Source organism: Coturnix japonica, chromosome 15, assembly GCF_054131305.1.
Source record: "Coturnix japonica strain WE chromosome 15, WE-NBRP24, whole genome shotgun sequence".
Classification (NCBI taxonomy): Eukaryota; Metazoa; Chordata; class Aves; order Galliformes; family Phasianidae; genus Coturnix; species Coturnix japonica.
The window spans coordinates 14,265,683-14,288,087 of record NC_140677.1 but is presented as its reverse complement, the minus strand read 5'-3'; the positions used below and the strand labels follow the sequence as shown (position 1 = coordinate 14,288,087).

Here is a 22,405-nt window from a genome sequence, read left to right as displayed (position 1 = left end):
AGTTTTTGTGAGATTCTATACAGAACTGGTTTTTGTTTCGTATGGAATCCAAAACTGACTGAAGGCATTACTAGAATATGTCATTCTTTTACAATTTTATTATTAACTTCCTTGAGAAAACACAAGAAAATGCTACATAGGCAAATAGTTTTACAGGCTGATATTTCTATTTCTTCTAATAAGCCTAAGATTGTAAAATATTTATTTAAAAAGCACTTCACCTGTTTTGGCTGAGATGGGGCTGGGAACTAAGTACCCAACTCCTTCCAAAAGTCTCCAGACATCCCGAAAAACCCCCTTTTGTTAGCAGAACTCTCCAGCACTTTCCTGCACATGGAACTTAGTTTTATTGGCAGTAAAGTCTGCATAGCATGAAAATTAATTAATATTATACTTAGAATATTAGTAAGTATTGCATACATGGAATGTACTTCGTCTGATGATTCCAGACAAACTCGCAGTATGACTTCTCAGAAAGCTGCCATCAGTTTGGACCTTAGAATAAAGTCAACAGGGTAATTAAACTCAATATTAAGAAGTAGTAAGTAACAGAGTGCCCTGCATCATCAAAAGCAATGAATCAGCCACACGCACCATGAGACAGTCTATTCTCATCATCACTAAACCAAAACACCACATAACAGAAGGAATTCTGAGAGATGATGTAACAAGAGGTGCAGCTTCCAGCCCCTGCAGGGCAGTGCGGGGTATTGCAGTTTCTATGGCACTGCAGAGATCAAAAAACAGAGAGGATAAATCCTGAAAACTGCCACAAAAATCATCTTTGGTCCTTTTAGTTGCGGTGCCTTGTCTCAAGGCAGGATCAACTTTAATTGCTTCTGAAATATATTTATCTAGCATGCTGTTAAAATTTCCTCTGATGGAAATGAAAGCATCTCCCTCACTATATTGGCCAATTTTGTCCATTTTATGAGTCATTTCAGTCTTTCCTCACGTCACTCTTGTCACTCTCTTACTGTCCAATTGCTTTACATTTATCATGACCTGTTCTTCTAATTGCACACACTTCAGTTCAGGTTTCTGATAAAGGAAATGCTCATTTACTTCATGCCATGGATATGGCACTCTGCATATAAGCACCACTATGATGCCCCTTTTGCACATTCAGGCCTATTTCCAACTTGTGATTCTCTATCATCCTCAGCATCTGCTTTCCAGAGCTGCTGCCCAGTCATTGTGCTGCTGCTGTGTCATTGCTGTCTCATCATAGAAAGGGAAATCCAGACATCTGTGAAAGCGTCTGTACAAATGTTGATATTCTAAAATAACACGTGCATATATTGTAATGACTCAACTCACAGTGATCTTGTCCTTCACACAGCAACTTTTCTGCTCGAAGAACAATCTGGACTTATAATCAGAGAAAGGAATGGGCACAGACATGTATCCTGCATGCTCACTTGACGAAATGAGTGTGGTTTAGTTCACTGGATGGCGTGTGCTGTGGTTTCCTTTCAAGGCTGAGCGGAGATAAGGAGATGTGGAAGAACTGACCCACCGCCTGCTGCTGTTTTGTCTGCTTCTCCCTGTAACCTACATCTCATAGCACTGTGTCTGCACAGTGCGAGAACACAGGCTTATCTATCCCAGATAAACTCTAATTTCAATGAAAAGCAACTTGATTTGATGTCGAGAATTGTGAGGCCAGGTGATGCAGCGCTCACACAGTGCGAGGATACAGCGGCCCCAAGCGACAGACCGGCACCAGCTGCACGGCAACACGCGGCCGGCAGCACAGCACATGCGCGGCCTCATGGAGCCGGAGTGACGCGGGGCTGCTGCTGCGGGTTCGGGTGCGTGTGTTCGGAGCGACGGGCGGTGCTGGGCCGGGCTGGGTTACCGGGTAATGGGGGCAGCGCTGAGACGGGGCGGGTGAACGTTAGTGAACGTTATCGAGCATTGAGCACGTCTTGTTTCCGCTGTTCAGCAGGAGGCGTTGCCGTAGGGAGATGGCCGAAGCAGCTTTCCATCCCCCGAGGAGGAAAAGAAGGGTGTTTGAGTGCTACCAGGCGCCCTTCCCTGTGGGTGCCGACGGGGGGGATTTCAGGATGTGCCGGGCTGACTTGGTTAATAACAACGTCGTGGTGAGGAGCCCCGAGGACATGGATCAGCTGTACAATAAGGTGCTGACCGCCCTGTGCTGTGCTCATTGCTCCCCCTGTGTCTTAACTCCTGAAACAAGCACAAAACACATCCAGTATCAAACCGACTGAAGTATTGCATTCTTACCCCAGAAAATAAGTGTTGAAGTGACACAAGGGAAAAAAAAACAAGCAAAAAGTATACTGAGATACTATACTGTGACTGTTACCTTATATTATCAAAGTTGTGTGCAGCCCTGTGGAAGCATTTTCTTGTTTTATGGGTCAGGAGGTTGGAACGTTGAGATTTTATTGATACTTAGAAAATTCTTGTGACTCTGGAGTTAATTAAAAAGACTTTCTGAGTAAAATAAGCTGCTTTAGGCCTTTTATGGCTGAGGACCACTTCATCCTCCTTCTTATGCAATTACTGTATCATCCCTGTTTTCCTTATACATGGTCACTTAATACACAGGTGCTTCTTCTGCCTCTGCTTTCAGAGGCTCTGAAAAGTAGTCTGACAAATATTTAAAACTGAGGATAAAGACCCAACATTCCCCAAATTAAATTTTCAAGTGCAAACGTTCATTTAATTATCAGAAGTTAAACAACAAGTTTTGGGCCGAGATTAAAAGCTGCAGGATTTCAGTGATGAAGCAGTAAACATTTTGTAGTTTAGATGTCAGTTTTCTTAAGGATTTTTGCTTTTCTTTGAAGGGCTATTTTGGAAAAGGCATTCTTTCAAGAAGTCGGCCAGTGTACAGCATTTCCGATCCTTCGCTGGTTTCCAAGTGGCAAGGTAAGCTGTGCCCACTTGTACTTCTTTTCATTGTTCTAATAACATTATGATGTCACTCGTGGAATATATATGTATATAGATCACTCACAAAGTAGTCTGCTGTGCTGTGTTACAGTTCAGCCTGTTTCCATATCTTGTCTCTGATAATGCCCAGTACAAGACTCCTAGGAAAACCAGGTGTGTGGTTATACATCCTTCTGGACTCCAGTGAGTTGTTGTTCAGGAGCTCTGCTAAGTAAAGGTGTCATCCTTGGACTTTTCTGCCTATAACTATCAAGCTTCTCTTGGCTTTAAACTCCAGTTTTTACGATTCATGACATCACAAGGCAAGGATATGTGGATTTTTTAATATGCTAATGGCTGGTTACATCTGGTGTGCTTTTGGTTCATTAAGGAGAGACTGTCATGCTTTATCCATATTGTTCACAATGGTTAAATCCCATAGACATCACTGGATTTTGCAGTATCCTTATGTACCCGTCTCTGTAAAGGCTGGATAAGAGCGGTGTGTTTAGCTGATCTTCTGCAGACTTCTTTTCTTATGGTTACCTCTGTGCCATTTCTAGTTCTCCCACTTAACCAACGCAAATAGAACCAAGATGGCATGGATTATTGAAAGCATGAGTAATTATCTGAGTGATCAAAATGACATGCAAACTTTGTTGATGATACAGTGTATGATTTTCTCTTAATAACAGGTGCCAACCTAAAAATGCCTATAATCACATCAAAAAAGTAAGTCAGCTTATGTTACTTTTTTCTTTTAGGAGGCAGGAGAATTTAGTTCATGTTTTATCTTGCTTTCAGGTTGTGGGCTATGTCAGTAATGGTGACTTCTCTTTCTTTTTATTTCATTTATAAATTGTGTTCAGAAAACTATTCTACATTACCTGATTTTTAACTTTGTTAAAGTTATGGGAAATAATGAATATACTACTAGAATTGCCCAGCTTTGATTAAGAACAACTGCACTCAGCTACTAAATTCCTGCTCCTTGAAACTGCATCACAGCAGTCCTCTAGGTGTGGTTCTTGCATAGCATTCTGTGAGTGCTTGTGGCCACAGAAATTAACAGAGCTTTATGTGTGTGTTTTTAATGTGTTAGAGGGTGTAAAGCCCTGGAACTTCTCGTTTATTTTGCTTGTTCTGTAGGTACCAGCAGCGTGTTCAGTGGGCCAAAAGCGCTTTGCAAGAGCAAGGATTTGACAGCAGCTCCGTGACCAAAATTCTTGACAACTACACTAGGCCTCTTGAGCTTCCGTTATTGGAAAAGGGTGGAGCTGAGCAAACTGGTGATAGCTGTGACACAATGGGCCCAAACACAGAAAATACAGAACTTTCCAGGCAGTCTTCTACAGATACTGGAAACGTAGTGACTTTGAGTCCTGAGCATCAGAAGGAATTCTGCCAGAAACCCTATGCAGAAGGAGATCCAGCTTCTGATGCTGTGCTTGCTCTTGGCTCTAAAGAACAGGAGCCTGCTGACATGGAAGAGACAGCCCAAGTGTCCTGCCAGAAGCATGGTTCTCATGTGCATTGTGGCTGCAAGGCTAAGGGGGGCCCCGAGCAAGAATCATGCAGCATGGCCAAGTCAAGAGAACATGCCCCAGAGTACGTGCTTGTGCAGGAGGAAGAAGAAAGTAGCTTATGTCCTGAAGAGGGCTCTGCTCATGAGCAAGAAAATGTAAGGCTCTTTGTTTGTTTGTTTAATGGCTATTATCACTGAAAGCTCAAGAATTCGGTATTATTTCCAGTTTAACATCTTAGTAATGTAATAAACTTTTTTTCCTGTTGTTGTAGTTTGTCAAGAAGGAAAAACTGGTCTGCAGAAAAAATCCATTTAGGATTTTTGAATATTTACAACTCAGCTTGGAAGAGGTATGTTTCAAATATTAAATAACATATTAATGCCTGTCTCTGAAACATAAATCCTGCTTCTGTTGTGCTCTTTTCTGAATATATTCACAATTTTAATACAGTGCCCTTAGGAGTCAACAGCACGTGCATAATTTCTGTGGCACTCTATTGAAATGCAAAGGTCATAAGTAGAAACTTCAGAAGAAGCTCATGAGCAACTTGTCTGTCTTGATGTGAGCCTTTGTTCTTGCCTGGAAAATGAACTCCTAGAAGAGTCTAGATACCAGTTAAAGCTATTCTTTTTGTTTTTTCAGGCTTTTTTCTTGGTGTACGCTTTGGGATGTTTAACTGTTTATTATGGTGAGGTAAGAGCTTTGATTAATGGGGGTACTGTTGTAATTTGGGGTAATTTGAGCCTCTTTTGATAGGAACTTTTAACCAAATGTAACAGCACTGTATGCTCTTAATCCTGAAGGAGGGAATACCAAGCAGAGTAATTGTGTGGTTTTTTTTTAACAAGTAATAACATTTCTGCTTATAACAAATTGGTCTGAAGGTTTTGTTTGTCATGGCAAACACAGCTGCCAAAATACAGTCAAGCAGGATCTTCATGTAGAGGAAGGTTGTTTGTTGCAGATTGGGTAATAGATATATGGGGGAAGGCAGCATAGGAAGAATATGGTGCATAATCATATATACAGATTGTTCTTTAATCTTCCTGTGGTTCAAGTTTAAGATCTGTTAGATTGCTTATTATACAAGAGCCTTATGGGACTAATTGTGAAATGATCAAAAAACCAAATGGAAGCTGCAGTTATCTCTTACATTTAGGGCTTTTGCATTCTGTTCTCTGAAGTTCATTTTCATCATGTTGGGACTGTGATGTCTGATACTTTGCTTTTACTCCGTACTACACACAGTATTCTGCATGAGCTGTAATATTAATGTATTGATTTTAATGCCTTCATCTGTGACTTTTAGGAGCCCTTGACTATTTTGAAGCTATGGGAAATTTTCAGCGAAGTGAAGCCTAGTTTTAAAACTACTTACATGGCGTATCATTACTTCCGCAGCAAGGGCTGGGTCCCCAAGGTTGGACTGAAGTATGGAACTGATCTCTGTGAGTAGCTTTCTTTGAACAAACAATCTCTTGCAATTGCTTGTTTGCGAATGGTAGAATTTTTTTGTCATATGGAAGTAATGAGAAGTGTCCATAATGCCTTGCTAAGTAATTCAAGGACTACATTCAGCTCACACTGGCATAAACCATCCAGTTATGCCTGTTGTTACATGAAGATGTGTGTGAAGAAAGATATCTTCTATGAATTGTATACAAATCAGCAAAGTTCTCATACTGACCACCTGATTTATTCATTAGATATTAGGTTGGTCATTGTACCTTTGGCCTGAGTTTGTTGTTCAGCATATTGCTGCATCATCTTGTGCCAGATGAAGTTGATTAGTTTAAGGCTAGTAAAGATTCAGCCCTGCCCTCTAGGTTCTTGTTCTTGTGCTGTGGTTTTATCAAACTGATGCTACTAATGTTGCTTTTAGTGGATAACATGCAAATCATGATTGCTACTGGAATAAGGTGCTACTCACGCTTTTCCTGAGAGTCAGCTGAATAAGAAAACCCGTTCTAGTTAAAGTAATCTCTTGCAAACTCATGACAGGGAGAAGGCAGGAAATGTGAGCACAGAGATAGAACTTTAGGTGGGTCTATAGACAGGACTGTAGCAGTACTTAGGAACTTGTGGAAAGTGATTGCTTCCAACAGGAATTCAGTGTCTTACTGTGATCTTCCCCTTGTACTCCAGCAGCTTTACTTGTGTTGCAAATATGGTATTAAAAGAATGAATCTGATGCAGAAAAATTCCAAGCTCTTTTTCCCCATGGCAATTAATAATTTCTTTTGGCTTTTCTGCATTTTTACCTGCTGCTTCCTACTTGGCCCTGCTGCTCCTGTATTAATTGTCTGTCTGTCCTCCCCTTCATTTACTGGGACAACTTAATTCTGAGCAAAATTCAGAAGTGCTGAAATTTTTTGTCTAGTGTAATTAAGATTAATGAAGCATGTAGAAGTATTTATGGAGCTGCTTGTTAAACTCAGGCAGTAACTGTGATTGCCTAACTCGGGTGTTTCTCTTCCTTTACAGTGCTGTATCGAAAGGGCCCTCCCTTCTATCACGCAAGGTTTGAAGCTTATGTTCGTAGTTAACTTCTTAACTTCAAATTAGGAAGTTTCTCTCATGCTAATTTAGTGCCTTCACTGGTTAAGCACATACTCCTAACCCAAAATACTTTGCCAGAGGTATTCAAATTAGGCATGCAAAAGTGCCTCTTTTCACAGAGGTACTAAGTAACACAGTTTTATTGTATTCTTGTGACAGTAGTAAAATACTACAAGTTAAAAGTTGAAATGAGCATATTTAGCACTCATGATGAATGTAGTTGGGAATATCATTTAGTAATACTGAGTTTTGAAGGTATATAGTATGGATAATTTACGTAATTTGGAAGGAAAAAAATGTGATTCTAAGGGATTTTCGCTCAAATTGTTAAGCTATACAATCTTCTTAAAACAATTTTCTTTCTGTGAATATCCCCATCTCCTTTGTTTTCCAGTTACTCTGTCATTGCTGAATTAGTTGACGACAATTTTGAAGGTTCTCTTCGCAGACCACTGAGCTGGATGTCCTTGTCTGGCTTGAACAGAACGACTGTTAATGCTTCTAAGGTAATGGCGGAAGCTACTCATTTTAACATAGCCTTGAAATGATAAATACACAGGTTAGTTCCAAAAAACATGGAATTGGGCATGAGGCTGGAAAGGGAGTTCTGCTTCAGGTGTGCAGAAGAACACACTGAGTTGCTAGTGGGCAAACAAGTTAATATCCTCTTGCTGTCTGGAAGAAGGTTATTAAATTCTCTCCTCTGCAGGGACTTTAAATGTTGTGTGAAGAACTGTAGAAAGACACAAGGGATGCTTCTTTCCTAGTTACCAATTCTGTCTTTAAATCCTTCTCTGTACAAGGATTTTGTTTTCAACTAAAGAATCGAAAATTTCCCGAAACTTTTTCTGTGATAGAGCCTCATACGTGATGTTATTCTCATAATCATGCTGCTCAGTTGTTGTGTTGTGAGTATAGTTTATCTCAACACATGATTCTGCTTTGATAAAGGGAAATGAGATATGCAGATTATACAGCTCTTCTCTGATTTGATTTGCAGAAGACATCTTCTCTCAACATCCTCATTAACATTTCTAATTAATCAAAACCTGTATAGAAGGAAATCAGTTGAAATTAATTTCCTGTTTTCTGTTTACCAACAGGAGCTTATGTTATGCTATTTGATTAAACCATCTGATATGACTGAAGAAGAGATGGCCACACCAGAATGTTTGAAAAGAATTAAGGTTCAGGTGGGTAATTACTTCTTTCCTTTGCCTGTATTTATTTTCCCTTGGGGCAGCTGGACACATAACCTACCAGAAGAGAGCCCTCTTGAACTGTTGCTTGATTTTTAGCTGGCTTTTGTTTTTACGTGCATGGCTGCAATAAAATAGCTAGATTTATTTGTGCCCTAAGATATGGAGCACTTTACATTCTGTTTAAATACTTCAGGTTTTCCAATCTAAATTTGAATGTTGCTACAACTCTGTTATATTTTCATGGGTGGGGAACCTATGGAAAGCGTGTGGTTTATGGATGTTTAAAAACAAAGAAAAACAGAATCATTCATGACTGGGGTTGTAAGTAGCTTTGATCATTAAGTACCACCCCTCTGCTGTGGGCAGGGCGGCCAAAAACCTAAGAGACCAGCTTGCTAAAGGAATGACTGTAGTCATCTGTTTGCAGGGGTTACATCATGTAAGTCAGTCTGCTCAATGCTTGAAAACAATCTCAATGCAATGCTCTTTATCTTTTCACTTCCGTAATGGTAGCTATTTTTAATTTCAGGAACTGATTGTAACTCGTTGGGTGTCTTCCCGTGAGCGCAGTGAGCAAGATGATCTTTAGCTGAATGTACAGGAAGAATCTAATTCTTTTTATAAACATTTTGTTGTTTTTTCACCTGATCCCTGAGACAATGGCTCATCATCAGTTTCTCTCAGCATTTTCAGTTGGTATGTATAAATGCTGCCTAAAATCCAAGCATATCCTGTTCATTTAATAGAAAGATGTAAAATGGAAATATCAATAGAGTGATTGTTTTTTTCAAGCTGAACATCTGCGTGTGTGTTGACTGTATGTGGCACAGTGCTGTACTTGTAACTAGAGATGACTCTACTTCGTGTTTTGGTACGATTATAACTAATACTTTATAACAGATAGTTCTACCAGGACACTGCTACTTTGCCATGTATTTATATTTCATCAGTTGAAATTAAAACCTTAAAATGAGGTATGGATTCTGATATACTCAGAAATAGCATGCTGTCATTTATTTCTGTAAGCCAAACCTTAGCTAAAGAATTTGGAGTTGCTCTAAAGGTTTCTGGACAGGAGGGCTCTTAGCAGCAGCAGAATTGAGCATTTCAAAATGGTTGTCTCTATCGCGTTGTGTTTCTGAATATGCTTTTAAGGGAAATACGAATTAGAATTCAGCAAGAAGTGAAAGAAGATGGGGGTAAAAAATTATAAACTGGTTATGGACAGCCCATGGTGGTTTGATTGTTTCTCTATAGTTGAGGAAATGGGACTTAAATCTAGCTCAGGGCTACACTTACTTTGTAGAAGCCAGTAGAAGAGAAGATATATATGTTTTCTTAAGCTAGAATATATGTAAATAAAAGTGTGCAGAATTATGAACTGTAGAATCGTGTCCTCAGCATACACTTCTCTGTAATGCACAATAGGTAGAAGTACTGTTGGAGCATCTTTCTATTTCTTTAAACATATATTGCTTTTGGATAAATTCTTAACTTTCCTCTCTGAGGTGGATCCAGATGAATCTGTTGTTCATTACAGATAGGACACTGTACAGCTATCTTTTAACACTACGGATCCCTCTTGGTTTGAGGAATAAACCTGTAAAGCGTAAAGAAGGACTGGAAAAGAAATGTATCTAACAATGAGACTGGATTTATTTGTTACATAAATCTGTACATACATAAATCTGTATGCTTTACTAGTAGTTGAAGTAAAGGAAAATGACTTTGCTTTGTCACAGACTTTAGATTTGGGCAACATGCAAGCACAAATTTTTATTTATTTATTTATTTATTTAATGATGGGGAAAATGGTTTTAAAGAGCTTATTTCAACAGTTGATTTATTTAAAACCCTTAATTATACAGCCATTACAATTTCTGATATTGAATGTCTCAATAGAACGCAACATATAGTGACTGTGAATAGGAATGCATTTTGTCACATGTTTAGTCCCCACAGCAGTTTTGCATGTGTATATTGCAGGAATTTTATTTCATCCAAATATGCGTAGTTTCTTGATCCCTCCATGATGCACAGGTTAACATACATAAAGTTAATTGTCTTTATAAGTACATCAGGCAGATTGTGTATCTTAATGAGGCCTGGTGTCTTACCGCTTCCTTTTCATGTAGTATTTTGTAGATTCTTTCATGTTGCAACTTACTTTCAGCACTGTTTTTCTTGATCAGGAAGGGGTACAATGTAAAAGTCCTTAGTGGTTAGCTCCTGATGAAGGGTAATGTACTTGGAAGCATTCTTTGTCTGTGGAATCACAAACTTCTCTGTAAATTCACTTTTACTCATTTGCTGCTTTCCTTGTGCAGTCAGTACACTGTTAATGAATGCCAGTGCATACGTGTAGCAGTTGTGGTCATGTTCTTCATACCTAGGAAAAAGATTGCATTAGTAGGAGTCAGCACTGATTACTTCTAAATATTTAAAAAATACTGCTTTGGTTTTTACCTTGTCAACCTTTGCTCTTCTGTGTTGTTACTGTGTTATCTTGAAAATATCCTCCTGCAGTGGTAACCTTGTGATGGTTTTTCCACTGGCCTTGAATAACTACCTGCCATCTGCCTAATCCTCAAGCTTGTTCTATAATCACCTCATCCTGTGTCACTTACCCCTTGTTCTTTCTATCCCTGTGAGGCATTCCTTGTCTCATACACCTCATTTTTTGGAAAGCATGTATTTGTCTTGTCAAGGAAAATTAATAACTCAGTAATTTAAGATGTTGGTCATGTCTGCAGCCACTGCTCTTTGTTGGTCTCTTACACCATCCTTGCATTAAATGGAAAGTGAACAAGAAAATTAAAAGTAGTTACGGGATTAGTTTAGCACAGTTCCAGTCCACTGGAAAAATAAGCATTAGGGTTTAACATCTACAAGTCCACTGTTCAGCAGCTGAAGTGGTCGCTGGTCTTATTTTTTGAAAACTAGGTGACTTTGTCAGTGTCTGACAGGGAAAACAGAAGAAACCCTTGTCGAAGAGATGCATAATCTACTCACTTTCTACCATTGCTTGTTTAACATCAAGTTAATTTCAGCAATAACTTTAATGAACCAGGAATTCAAGAAATGTCAAAGATGCTTGTAAAACCAATAGGTTTGTGGTTTATATACACCTTCAATCTGGGTCAAACTTTCATCTCCTTATATTACTGTAATTGCTGAAACCTCTTTAGACTTGTTCTTACATACTGTGATGTCTGCAGCCGCGTGGTTAAACACTTAAAAGATACCCAGCAGTGTAGTTTAAAGGTAGCATCCCAGTGTTCTTTTTCCTGCAGTTCTTCTGTTGCTGAAGAAAACTTTATAGTTCACATCCTTAAAAACCATCACTGAGTTTCAAGACAATCTTAAAGATTTCAGACTGGTTTCTTATTAATGTGTGTTCCACGGAGCTGAATGAACCACAGACCTCACAGGATCCAAAACAGAATGGCTTAATTTACCATCCTAAATACTCCTATTGCATTCACCTGTTCAGCTACATACCTGTGAGGAAGCCACTCCTCTCCCATAGAAAATTCCTCCAGGATTTGATCCCACTGCTGAAGAAGCTCAAACATGTCTGGCTGTACTAGTGGGACACTAATGCACTGCTCCCATCCGCTTTCATCTCTGTGAACGCCCTCTTCATTGTAATGATACACCACTCCTGGAAATAAAGAGCAACAGGTTGGCAGGTAGTACAGGGGAAATGGATTCGTGTGCATTTTTAAGTGTTGAAAGCTACTGTTTTTTTTCTTAATGCCACTCTTTTAACTAGGCCATAGCTTCCCCTCAGAGGCCTAGAGCTAGAGCAGGAAGTGCAATGTTTACTTGTATCAAAGAACTGTTGTCATTGTTACAGGGTAATTTCCGATCTTTTAACAAGGACTGCCAGGTTTCTTTTTGACACCTCCTATTCAGACCACTTTTCTATTAACGCAGTATCTCACTCGAAACATCCATTTGATGGGCTGCTGTGCTCTGGAAACCTGTAATGACTGCTAACGTAGTGTTTGCTTGCTTGTTTTAGTTAGGGATGACTTCAGAATTAGCAATGACAGTTTAATAAGCCAAACTGTTTGCTGCCTGGCTGTTATTTGTTTGTCACGAATACAGGTCACCCATCAGCTCCGTCCTGTGCAGCTCCTCAGCACTGAGTGGAACTGGGAGAAGAGCAGCACATGGCTCTGACTCGCTCAGCGTGCGGATGTCTGCAAGGCAAGCTCACTAATGGGACGTGGGTGTTGATGTGGGTGTTGATATCTATGTGCTCCTGCAGGCAGCAGCTCCCAGCTCTTACTGCTGTGTTACTTGGCCCTGCCGGGCAGGGGGGTTGGAACTACATGATCCTTGTGGTCCCTTCCAACCCGGGTCATTCTGTGATGCTGTGTGTGCAGCACTGTGTGTGTGAGGCAGCATTGCCAGCAGGTTGTCAGCCATATTCAGTGCGTTTTACCCCGAGCGTTGGATATTCCCACGTGCAGATCCGAGTTCCCGTCGTATTCTCTGAAAGAGAAACATGGCCCGTGACACACGAGCCGTGCGCGTCCCGCTGTTCAGCCCCGTCCCGTCCCGTACCGCAGGAAGCTGCCGGCCGTGGGCCGCAGCAGGAAGGCGCGGTGCTGCCGGTGTCCGTGCACGAAGGGACATTGGAGGCTCACGGGGGCGCTGAGCAGCCCGGCATCGCGCAGGGGGCGGCCGCACACGGGGCACAGCGGGGGAACGCGGCGGCAGAAGATGGCGGCGGCGCAGTGCCGCACGTACAGGATGGCGGCCGCCTCCATGGCCGACGCTCTATCCCGCCGTGCGGCGTCTCTGTGGTGCGGAGCGTCGGGTAATTGTGGCCGTGTCGGCCCCGCCCCTTCCCCGCGGCGCAGCGGAACCGGCCGGGCGGGGAGAACGGAGCGAGGATGAGCACCAGGCAGGTGACGTGCAGGTGAGTGAGCGCCGGGCACGGCCGGGACCGATCCGACACGGACGGGCCGAACCGGCGGGGGGTCCCGGGAGAACAACATGCGGGGGGACGGGATGGGCCGTGTGGGGCGGCGCTGTGCGCGGGAAGGCGCCTCCCAGAGAGGAGCCATTTATACCGGGTGCTTCTCCACAGGTACTACGTGCAGGGGGTGTGCCGGGAGGGGAACAAGTGTCTGTTCTCGCACGACCTGTCCAGCAGCAAGTCCTCCACCATCTGCAAGTACTACCAGAAGGGACAGTGCGCCTATGGAGCCCGCTGCAGGTGAGAGCCGGGCCGTGTGCTCTGAGGAGCAGGGGGGACGCAAAGCTCGAGGAGAGATGAGGTGTTTGAGTGGCAAAATACTCATGTTGATGTAATAAATCAACAGCGAGCTTTGCTGCCCCTCCTGGAGCCAGCATACATGGGCATAGTGTTATGGTTTGACTGGGCCTTGTCCTGTGGAAAAGAGGCATCGGGTTTTATGTGCTTTCACCTCATGGTGAGGAGCGTTGGGTGCTAAAAGCAGAATGCCATGTGTGGCAGTGCCAGGCTGTGAGGTGTGCTATGGGCTGTACAAGGCACAGTAGTGTCCCAGCAGTGCTTTGCTGCTTTTGTTCCTGCACATCCTGGTGCTGAGGTTAGAGGAGTTAGAGTTCTGTCTTAAAGCAAAGCGGGTGTTCTTTGTGCTCCTCAGCTCTGTGAGCAATGGTTTCATACCTTATGTTGCGGCCTTTGGGTTCAAACTCCTGCACAGGTGCTCTGGTAAATGCTGTGTGCCATCAGCAGTGTGCTGCAGAGCTGGGGCAGATGGAGTCCTGTGTCTGTGGCACTCAGCAGCAGCCAGAGGTGTCAGGGTGTCGTGTGGCTGCAGTTCTGCATTATGTTCCTTCCCTGGGCTCTGCCTGTGCTGTCAGACCTGCATCCAGCTGCACTTAGAGTTCTGCAGCTCTCATAGCTTGCTCAGATGGAATTACCACCATATGCAGCTGCGGAGTGCTGATGTGCTGCTCCAGCAGTGTTGGGACAGCTGAGGGCTCTGGATGCGGATGGGCTGCTGATGTTTGTGGCTTTGCTAGAGAAACCTTTGTACTGTACTGGTTGCTTCTTATTCTGCTGCTGAGAGTATGTTTCCATAGTCATTTGGAACCTTTCCTGTCCTGTGTGCAGACACGACATCACGGTGGTATGGGAGCAGGAAGTTTTTATGTCCCTGCTTGGACAGGGAGAATGAGATCACATCAATCCTTACTGCACGGCTTTTTAATTTTGCTTCTCAGAGAAATGTTAACAAAGCTTTTTGCATGAGGATGACAAAGACCTGATCTAACCTGCACGTGAATGATGCTCTTTCAGCTGTGATAGGCCTCTCTAGAGAGGAAGATCTTGACATGCTTTCATTTTGCTGAGTCTGAGAAGTCCTTCAGTCTGGCTTTGAAAGAGACTGAACATTTCAGACAACTCATTAAAACAACCCTTTGTGTAAATAAATACATTCAAAGTAGCCGTCCTTCCACTGTGCCCTGAGCTGAGCTTTTCCAGCACTTACTGTGTTTCTTACAGGTACGACCACATCAGGCTCCCTGCCTCTGGGGGTGCAGCAGCTCCTGTGCCTCCTGCTATGGCGTCAGCAGCGCTGCTCAGCCCTCGCCCTGCACCTGAGCACAGCACACCTGCAACCAAGAGCAAGCTGCGGGAGAGTGGCAAACGGGAGAAGAAAACGCTTGTGCTCAGGGACAGAAGTGAGTAGGAGGCTACTGTGCTTATCCTTGATGTTGTCCTCTGGTTCTGGGTCATTTTTCATGTTTTTTTTTTTTAACTTGAGTTCAAGGACAGTGGGAAAGAGGTGCTGGAGATCTTATAACATAGGAATGAAAGAGGCTTAGGGCTGAGAAGATTTTATTTAGGAGACATTTGTAAAGCTAAAAACTGGTTTTAATTGAAAAGAAAATATAGGGAGCTTCTTGTGTAGGTTTTGTGGTGTGTTATTAATATTACATTTTTCTTTCTTAAGATCTGTGTGGCTTGAATGAAGAGAAGGAAAAAGCCAGTGCCGCAGATGATGTGGTGTGTTGCAGTGACAAAAGTGATAATGTGGAAATGAAGCCCCATTCGTATTTGGAAGCTATTTGCAGTGGGCTGGAAGATCCAGTAGCTGGAAGTTCCTTTGGTGATGGAGAGCAGCTCTGTCCTTACGCTGCAGCAGGAGCGTGTCACTTCGGGGAGCGCTGCCTTTACCTGCACGGGGACGTGTGTGAAATATGCGGGCTGCAAGTGCTTCACCCTTTTGACCAAGAACAGAGGAAGGCTCATGAGATGGTAATGTTAACATGAAATCGGTGTGAGATGCGTGTGCTTAGTGCTACATTTGGTTTGTTTTTTAAAAATAGAAAGGTGTGTTTTGTTGTAGTTTGTCTATCTGTGGAATGACAAGCATCCAGGGCCCCAGTGGTAACGTTGATGCTGACAGCACTTTACAGTGACTTCCCCTTTCTTATGGGAAACTTGCCTTCTTCCCAGATACTCTAGGACTCTTTTAGGAAGATGTCTTTTGTAGCCGACGGGAGGTCTCAGTTGTAGTGCTGTAAAAGGAATTGGTACATCACTGAGTACGGTGTGAGAACTGCTGTAGGAAGCCCATCATAAGAAACCAGTTCCTTATCTAGGGTAAAACTTAGAGTCTGATGACTGAGGCCTTACTGATAAACAGAGTAACGTCCTGAGTGCAGCATCCATACTGGACCCTGAATTAGATGGGACTTAGGGATATCTGAAGCACTGCCTTGCTTAACTGCTGCTCTGTAACAGATGCAGACAGGTGTAAATGAAGTGTTCAGGCAGCCCTACCTCTGATACTTAGAAAGCTGCAGAGAACATGGGAGGGTGGAATTATGTGATCACTCTTAAAGTTCTTAAGATTATATGATGATGATGAAGGATAGTAGGGATGCTCTCCATCAGTGTATCATGTTTTTCCTGTAATAGATTCATGCCATAGACACTTTGGCTTTATAAAGAACGGCCCAATATGTAGACAGCAATAATCAGTGACATCTCTCCTGTGACAGATGTGCATGGCAACATTTGAGCATGAGATGGAGAAGGCCTTTGCCTTTCAGGCGAGTCAGGACAAAGTATGCAGCATCTGCATGGAAGTGGTGTATGAAAAGCCATCAGCCTCAGAGAGGAGATTTGGGATCCTCTCCAACTGCAATCACACGTACTGCTTGTCCTGCATCCGGCAGTGGAGGTGTGCCAAGCAGTTTGAGAATCCAATCATAAAGTAAGTTCACATTAACCGGACCGTTGTCTCTGTGACCTGTGTCAGTGGGGTGGGCATTCTGCTGTATTTTGACTTGATAAGAGAAATAAATGTGGTTGTAAGAGATCTCGTAGCTGTAAATATTAGTACCGCCATTAGTAAAATATGAGCTCAGAAAATCTTGGTCCAAGTGCTAGAAATGTGCACAGTAGTACAAGGCCAGGTAGGGTGCATCAGGTATCTTTTGTTAATGGTTCTTATGTGCTGCAGTCCAGTATGTTGGCCTCTGTCATTGCATTGACAACGGGGCAAAGTGCAAATGTGGACTGCAGAGTACTGAGTTAACTTGTGCCTCTGCTGCACTGACAGGAACTCATTTGCACAAACAGCAACTCTTTCCTTTCTGTGCATGTGCTTAATTACTGCATTTTTCTGTAAACTATAGTTTACTCAAGCTAGATCTCCCATCAGTCGCACATCTGTATCTGAGTAAATTCCTTTGTCTGTGTATGTAGTGTATTCCAAACGTACTCTTCCTTAGAAAGAATTCTAAACAATCAGCTGGGGCAGTTTCCTTTTTCAGAATCTCTTTGAAAGCTCTTCCAACTTACAAGCACACTGAGGGAGAGGTAGGAAATATTGTCATTCCTCTGCCAAGATAAACTCTTCTGCAAAACTTCCCTTGATGGTTGCCTCAAAGTGAAAGTTACCTCAGTGCAGTGTAGCCTCTGTTGGAGCAAAGCTTTCTGATGGACAGGTACTGAGATACTGTGTCTACAGCAGGGACTGTGGCTTTCTTATCGAAACAGTGCTCTGGTACCAGGTTTGTGTATGGAGTAGATACAATTGCTCAACTGTGTTTTTTATATTTATTCATAGTAGTGAGCATGCTGGATCCACTGAAAGAGGGACTTGGTTTAGTTTGAAAAGCACTGCCTGCAGAGACACCATGTGTTCCATGTGGCTTGTGTGGCACGGGTAGTAATGCTTCTAGGCTTTTCAGGGCACCAAAAGGTGCATATTTGATTCTTGATCTTAAATCCTGATGAAGAAATCCATCTCATAAAGCCACTGAATTACCAACTCGTCAGTTCTGGCAGATTGCAGGTCAGGCTTAGGAAAATTTTTTTTTGTTATGCATCTGGTTTGGCTTTTTGCTGTACGTGAGCTGAAGTACTTGTTTAGCAGGTACTTTATTTCTGTGCACTGGAACTTTAGCCACGTTTCTTCAGAAAACATCTATTTATTTTGTTCAAGTCTTGAAATAAATGCAAAGCAGCACAAGGCTTACTGCATTTGGCAACCCTGCCTGTGGCAGCGGGTTGGAACTAAATGATCTTTGAGGTCCTTTCCAAGCCAAGTCATTCTATGAGTCAGCCAGATTATTTCAGCTGGTGCTAGTAACAAACGTGCCCATGTGTGCTGTGCATTTGTCTGGTGCATCAGCCTGGCAGACTGTCTCCCTTCCACTCAGGGACCTGCAGTTCCTGGCTAATACACCGAGTGCTGCTTTCAGAAAGTAACAAAGCGTTGTTTCTCTGTCTTGATCCATTCAGGTCTTGCCCAGAGTGTCGTGTGATATCGGAGTTCGTCATTCCCAGCGCTTATTGGGTAGAAGACCAGGAGAAGAAAAACGAACTGATTGAAGCATTTAAGCAGGGAGTGGGGTAAGTTCATCAACCAAAGTACTCCTTGTGTTGTCCTTGAGATTCACCAACACTTAATCAAAAGTGCCTCTATTTTTAAACTTTGTGTAATTACGATCTATTCTACAGATAACTCTTACTCACTGGTAACAGCACGCCGTTATTTATAAGCTGAACTTTGTGACTGCTATCAAAGGGTCTGTTGTAATTATAGTTCAGGAGGTACTTGAACTCGTGCTCTGAAATACTGAGGTTGTTTCAGTTCACTTGTCAAAACTGAATATACGTGCATTGTGTTGGTTGTCACACACAGAGGAAAACAAATGAGGAAGGAAAACTTAATTTTTACGATACAGGATACAAATTTACAGGTCTTATGTAACGGCTACTGGAAACGTAAAATACTGCATCACTCCATTCCCTTTATTAGATTTTCCTGGTGATTGGAGCGCTGGGGAGGTCTGTGAAAGCATCGTGTGACAGCAGCTTTGCAAAGCTGTGTTTGCATGGAGATATAAGGGTCACTTTATTCAGAGAACAATGAGGAACCATTACTTACCTCACTCTGTAAAGGGAAACAAGCAGGATTATGCCTGACACAAATGAGTCATGGCTGTCTTGCAATATGGTGCACAGATTAACTGTGACGTGCACCAGCTTCTAAAACTTGCCTTATGGAGTCAGCATAGCTATTACTTCAATCTGTGCACAGCTGTCCTACCAGCTCTTCAGCTTCTTGGGGAGTTTTCTCTTACAGCTTAGCAGCAGAATTGCTGAAAGTGGTACTACTCCATTCAATGTTCAAACCAGCTTCTTGCCTTATATTGTCAGACAGAGTATTTGAATAAAATCACTTTAGGGGGTTGGAAGGGATCTTTGGAGATCATCAGTCCAACTCCCCGCTGCAGGTTGCACAGATGGGTTTTGAATATCTTGTGGAGGTTCCTTCTCCTCTTTGGGCAGCTGAGGAGCTTTTTGTTTTCAATACAACCTGTTGCCATTGTGGTTTCATATTTTAATTCTAAACGAGTTTGTATTGAGGGTAATAAGTTGTGCTAAAAATCTTGGCTTAGTGGTTTGTAAATGACCACATTCTACGTAAGTAGACTTGTTTTGTTGGAAAAGTGGTGTCAGGTAGCGTTGTTACAAGTTGGGTTTTGGCTTTGTTATTTTGAGAACAGAAAGGGGCTTTTGCTTTAAGTGCTCAGCTAAGAGTAACACGTTGGATTATAATTGCTGTACCAGAGAGTTTTATGAATGATCTCTTGGCAGTTAAATTAACTTGAGGGTGTGTTGTTTCATAGAAAAAATGCCAGTAATGTGTTTGTTAAAGGAAAGTCTAAGAGCAGGGGTGCTCACCGTTCAAATCCATTCTGCAAGAGAAGTCCTGACTGAGTTAGGTTAGAACACAAGTGCTCTGTGACTTCAGGTTTCCAGGACAGCGCAATTCCACTTTTGAATGTACTGCCTGCTTTCTGGGGCAGTGTTTTTTTTCTTTTGTTGGGGTTTCTTCCCCATGTATTTCTTATTTTGTAGGCGTGTTTAGGTTATAGGGAACAGTTTTGTAGCCGTTTGCACATTGTTTGGAAGTTCAATAGCAATTTCCCTGTAGTTCCCTCCAGATACTTCTCATTAGAGAACAGCCCATCACAACACCCCCTCCCCAATAACACCTTTATAGAAAGTGGCTACACAACTCCAGCGAATTAGCTGACCAGCAAAGCTGATGGAAACTTAATTCTGTTATTATTATCGCAGAACTTCCAAAGAAAATTATGAGAGGAACTCAACTCGTTCATAAAAACAAAGTGATCAAGACACTGGGGAGGAGTGCTAACAAATAGCACTGGGTTTGTTCAGTGTGATAGAAATGCATCCATGCTGGATAGATGGCATTCTTTGAACATCATTCTATTTCACTGGCTTAAGATGTTTTTTCTTTGTAAACTTATGTTGGTGTTCGTTTGTGTATTCCTTTGTCCACTCTTGGATTTCTTTCCAATCTGCTTTAGCTGTTAACAGTTAAGGACACCAGAACTCTTGTATGTTAGTGGTACGAGCAGACTACAGTTGTAATAGTACAAAGTGATCTGCTTCCTTGCTAGCTGAAGGCAACAACTCTTTTCTCATTGAAACAGGAAAAAACCCTGCAAGTACTTTGAACAAGGGAAAGGAACTTGTCCATTTGGAGGAAAGTGTCTTTACCTTCACGCCTATCCAGATGGGACACGAGCTGAGCCTGAGAAACCAAGGAAACAGCTCAGCTCTGAGGGAACCGTGCGGGTAAGGAAATGTTACAGTCAGTTGTAATTGAAGACATTTCTTGAACGTGAAGTGCACTACTTAAAGATGTGTCATACAATGAATGGCCTCAGAAAAGTTAAGTATCGATCAGCTTTCCTTGAGGCAGAGGTTTGTTATTAGGAAGAGAAGCCACCTTTCATTTAATAACAATAATTCATCTTGTTTTACCAGTGCTGCTCATAGGCTGTCTTTTTCTCAAGGAGATTCTACAGTTAAAGCTTCCACTTACAGTGGTATTAAAATTAGTATTGCTTGCCTAGGCCTAGCAGGTCCAATTCACAGCTAAAATGGTTAAAGCCTTCTCAGAGTCTCATTATAGCTCAGCCAGCATCTGGAATGGTTGACAGGCCTTCTAGTTTAACAGTATTTAGATACAGCTCGTTACTACTGGCTAGTTAAGACACCAGCTATTTCTTATGTTGTAACTGTCTCAGCAAATATTGCTGGAACAATTAATAAATGCCAACTTTTCAGTCTCAGCTTCTTTATTTAAAGAAGTTCATGAGGAAAGATGACTGAGAAAGGAAACAAACTTCTAATGGACGTGGGCCAAGCTAAATCAGGTTCCCTTCTGTTGCAGTTCTTCAATTCTGTTCGCCTGTGGGACTTTATTGAAGACAGGGAAAGTAGAACAGTGAGCAGCACAGACGATCAAGTAACAGAACTCGGAGAACTTTTCATGCACCTTTCTGGGGCTGAGGAGGATTCTGCTACTTCTCAATAAAGGCAAGCGAAGGTGATTTCTTCTGTAACAATCTAGCTATTTATTTAGCAGTGGTTTTACTTCTTACAGCACAGCTGGACTGACTGAATGTGCCCTGTGGTCTACTCGTGCAGACCTGGTGAAGTTTTCAGATAGTTGTTGTTGTATGGCGACAAGAGTACTAAATTATACATAAAAAGTTAAATTGATTGCATGGAAAAAAATCCCTCGATCCCAAGAGGGTCCTCTTCCTCTTGGCCTGACATAAGCTGTCTTGTAAATTGAATGGTAGTGTTACATACAGCTCCTCTCTTGCCTTTTAAAGCATAACATGTTAAAACCATTGCTCTATCAGAATAGGGTGCATATTTCCCCCTAAATTAACTGAATGTATATCTGCAGAAACACAGTAGGATCCATGCAGCTTTTCCTTTTTTAAAAACAACAACAGTGCTGATACATCATATGTCAAAGCATGGAGTTCTGAGTAAGGCTCAGTGTACTCCTACCGTGAGTGCTTCAGTAGTCAGGGCACTGCCAGGCCAGAGACGGTACAAATCAGGTTCCTACCATTGCTGTAAAATAATGAGGTGTATAGTTGCAGGAAAGGTTTCCTAATTTCTTACAGCACCTGCTGTAAAGCAAATGCAATTTAGAATCTCCAGGCAGAGCTGTAGTTCCAATACTGGAGTCAAAAATGCACAGGTAAATAATACTTGCAGCACAAAGATGCTACTGGGCACTGCATAAGAAGTCAGAAACTTTCAATATTGAAACAGCAGTAGATCATTTTTTCTGTTTTAACAAGATCAAATGTATTTAATTCAAAGGGAAAATTTCATTTGGGTTAAAGCAAAAATTAAATGAGGTAACTAAATAATGTTCTGATCCCCCCCTATCAGTGATCTTATGGTTTGCGTCTGCACCATGTTGAATCATTTCAGTCAAAAAAAAAACAACAGTGGCCACTGCTCACCCTACCTGTGGGGGCAGCAGATACTTCGGGCTTTTCCACTGCCCTGTATTTCTAGCATACTGAGTCACATCCTTCTGTAATGTATTCTCAGGGCAGCCCTACTTCCAGGTACCTCACAGCCCCAGCTGGCAGTTATGGTTATTTAAAGGGCAGGTGAAGTTCCAGGTGTCTCCCTGCAGGACCTTGTGCTCATTAGAAGGAAGCACTGGTCGAGGTCCAGGAAATCAGGTATTGAAGCAATGTTAGCAAATTCTTTCTTTAAATTGTAAGTCATGTTTGAGCTGCTGAAGCTTTGAGAATCATTAAGTTCTGTTTTAATTATACTTCTAGCAAAAGCAATCCATGATATGACAGTTGAATTTGTAAAAGTTATTT

General features: G+C 42.1%; 3 protein-coding genes across 12 annotated transcripts in view; 2 read left to right on the top strand and 1 right to left on the bottom strand.

Moving 5' to 3' along the window:
* Window positions 1–1,755: 1,755 nt before the first annotated feature.
* TSEN2 (tRNA splicing endonuclease subunit 2) lies at window positions 1,756–9,190 on the top strand. Of its 4 annotated transcripts, none has more exons than XM_085516941.1 (12): window positions 1,756–1,814; window positions 1,952–2,144; window positions 2,820–2,901; window positions 3,600–3,636; window positions 4,054–4,585; window positions 4,702–4,779; window positions 5,073–5,123; window positions 5,740–5,878; window positions 6,915–6,951; window positions 7,384–7,495; window positions 8,093–8,182; window positions 8,721–9,190. In XM_085516941.1, exons 2-12 carry the CDS (start codon window positions 1,971–1,973, stop codon window positions 8,778–8,780), a joined length of 1,392 nt encoding a protein of 463 aa, XP_085373067.1. In that variant the 5' UTR covers window positions 1,756–1,814; window positions 1,952–1,970; the 3' UTR covers window positions 8,781–9,190. The 4 variants fall into 4 exon arrangements, with proteins under 4 accessions (XP_085373067.1, XP_085373066.1, XP_015730217.2 ...); XM_085516940.1 differs by having other exon boundaries at window positions 1,949–2,144; XM_015874731.3 differs by having other exon boundaries at window positions 1,756–1,864.
* The window catches only part of MKRN2 (makorin ring finger protein 2), a 32,080-nt gene continuing 18,431 nt past the window's right edge, over window positions 8,757–22,405 (top strand). For 3 of the 7 annotated variants that reach the window (XM_085516947.1, XM_085516945.1, XM_085516948.1), the window contains exons 1-8: window positions 13,053–13,124; window positions 13,296–13,424; window positions 14,703–14,881; window positions 15,154–15,458; window positions 16,208–16,422; window positions 17,958–18,068; window positions 20,186–20,330; window positions 20,932–21,077. In XM_085516947.1, coding sequence (XP_085373073.1) covers window positions 13,099–13,124; window positions 13,296–13,424; window positions 14,703–14,881; window positions 15,154–15,458; window positions 16,208–16,422; window positions 17,958–18,068; window positions 20,186–20,330; window positions 20,932–21,075 — 1,254 coding nt within the window. In that variant the 5' untranslated portion in view covers window positions 13,053–13,098 and the 3' untranslated portion in view covers window positions 21,076–21,077. Of the gene's footprint in view, window positions 8,888–12,304; window positions 12,407–13,052; window positions 13,125–13,295; window positions 13,425–14,702; window positions 14,882–15,153; window positions 15,459–16,207; window positions 16,423–17,957; window positions 18,069–20,185; window positions 20,331–20,931; window positions 21,088–22,405 lie in introns of those variants that run through there. The other 4 variants (XM_015874733.3, XM_085516944.1, XM_085516946.1 and 1 more) reach the window with 2 other exon arrangements.
* MKRN2OS (MKRN2 opposite strand) lies at window positions 9,953–13,002 on the bottom strand. Its single transcript, XM_015874740.3, has 4 exons — window positions 12,767–13,002; window positions 12,645–12,694; window positions 11,693–11,855; window positions 9,953–10,580 (listed from the first exon to the last, which is right to left on the bottom strand). Exons 1-4 carry the CDS (start codon window positions 12,970–12,972, stop codon window positions 10,361–10,363), a joined length of 639 nt encoding a protein of 212 aa, XP_015730226.3. The 5' UTR covers window positions 12,973–13,002; the 3' UTR covers window positions 9,953–10,360.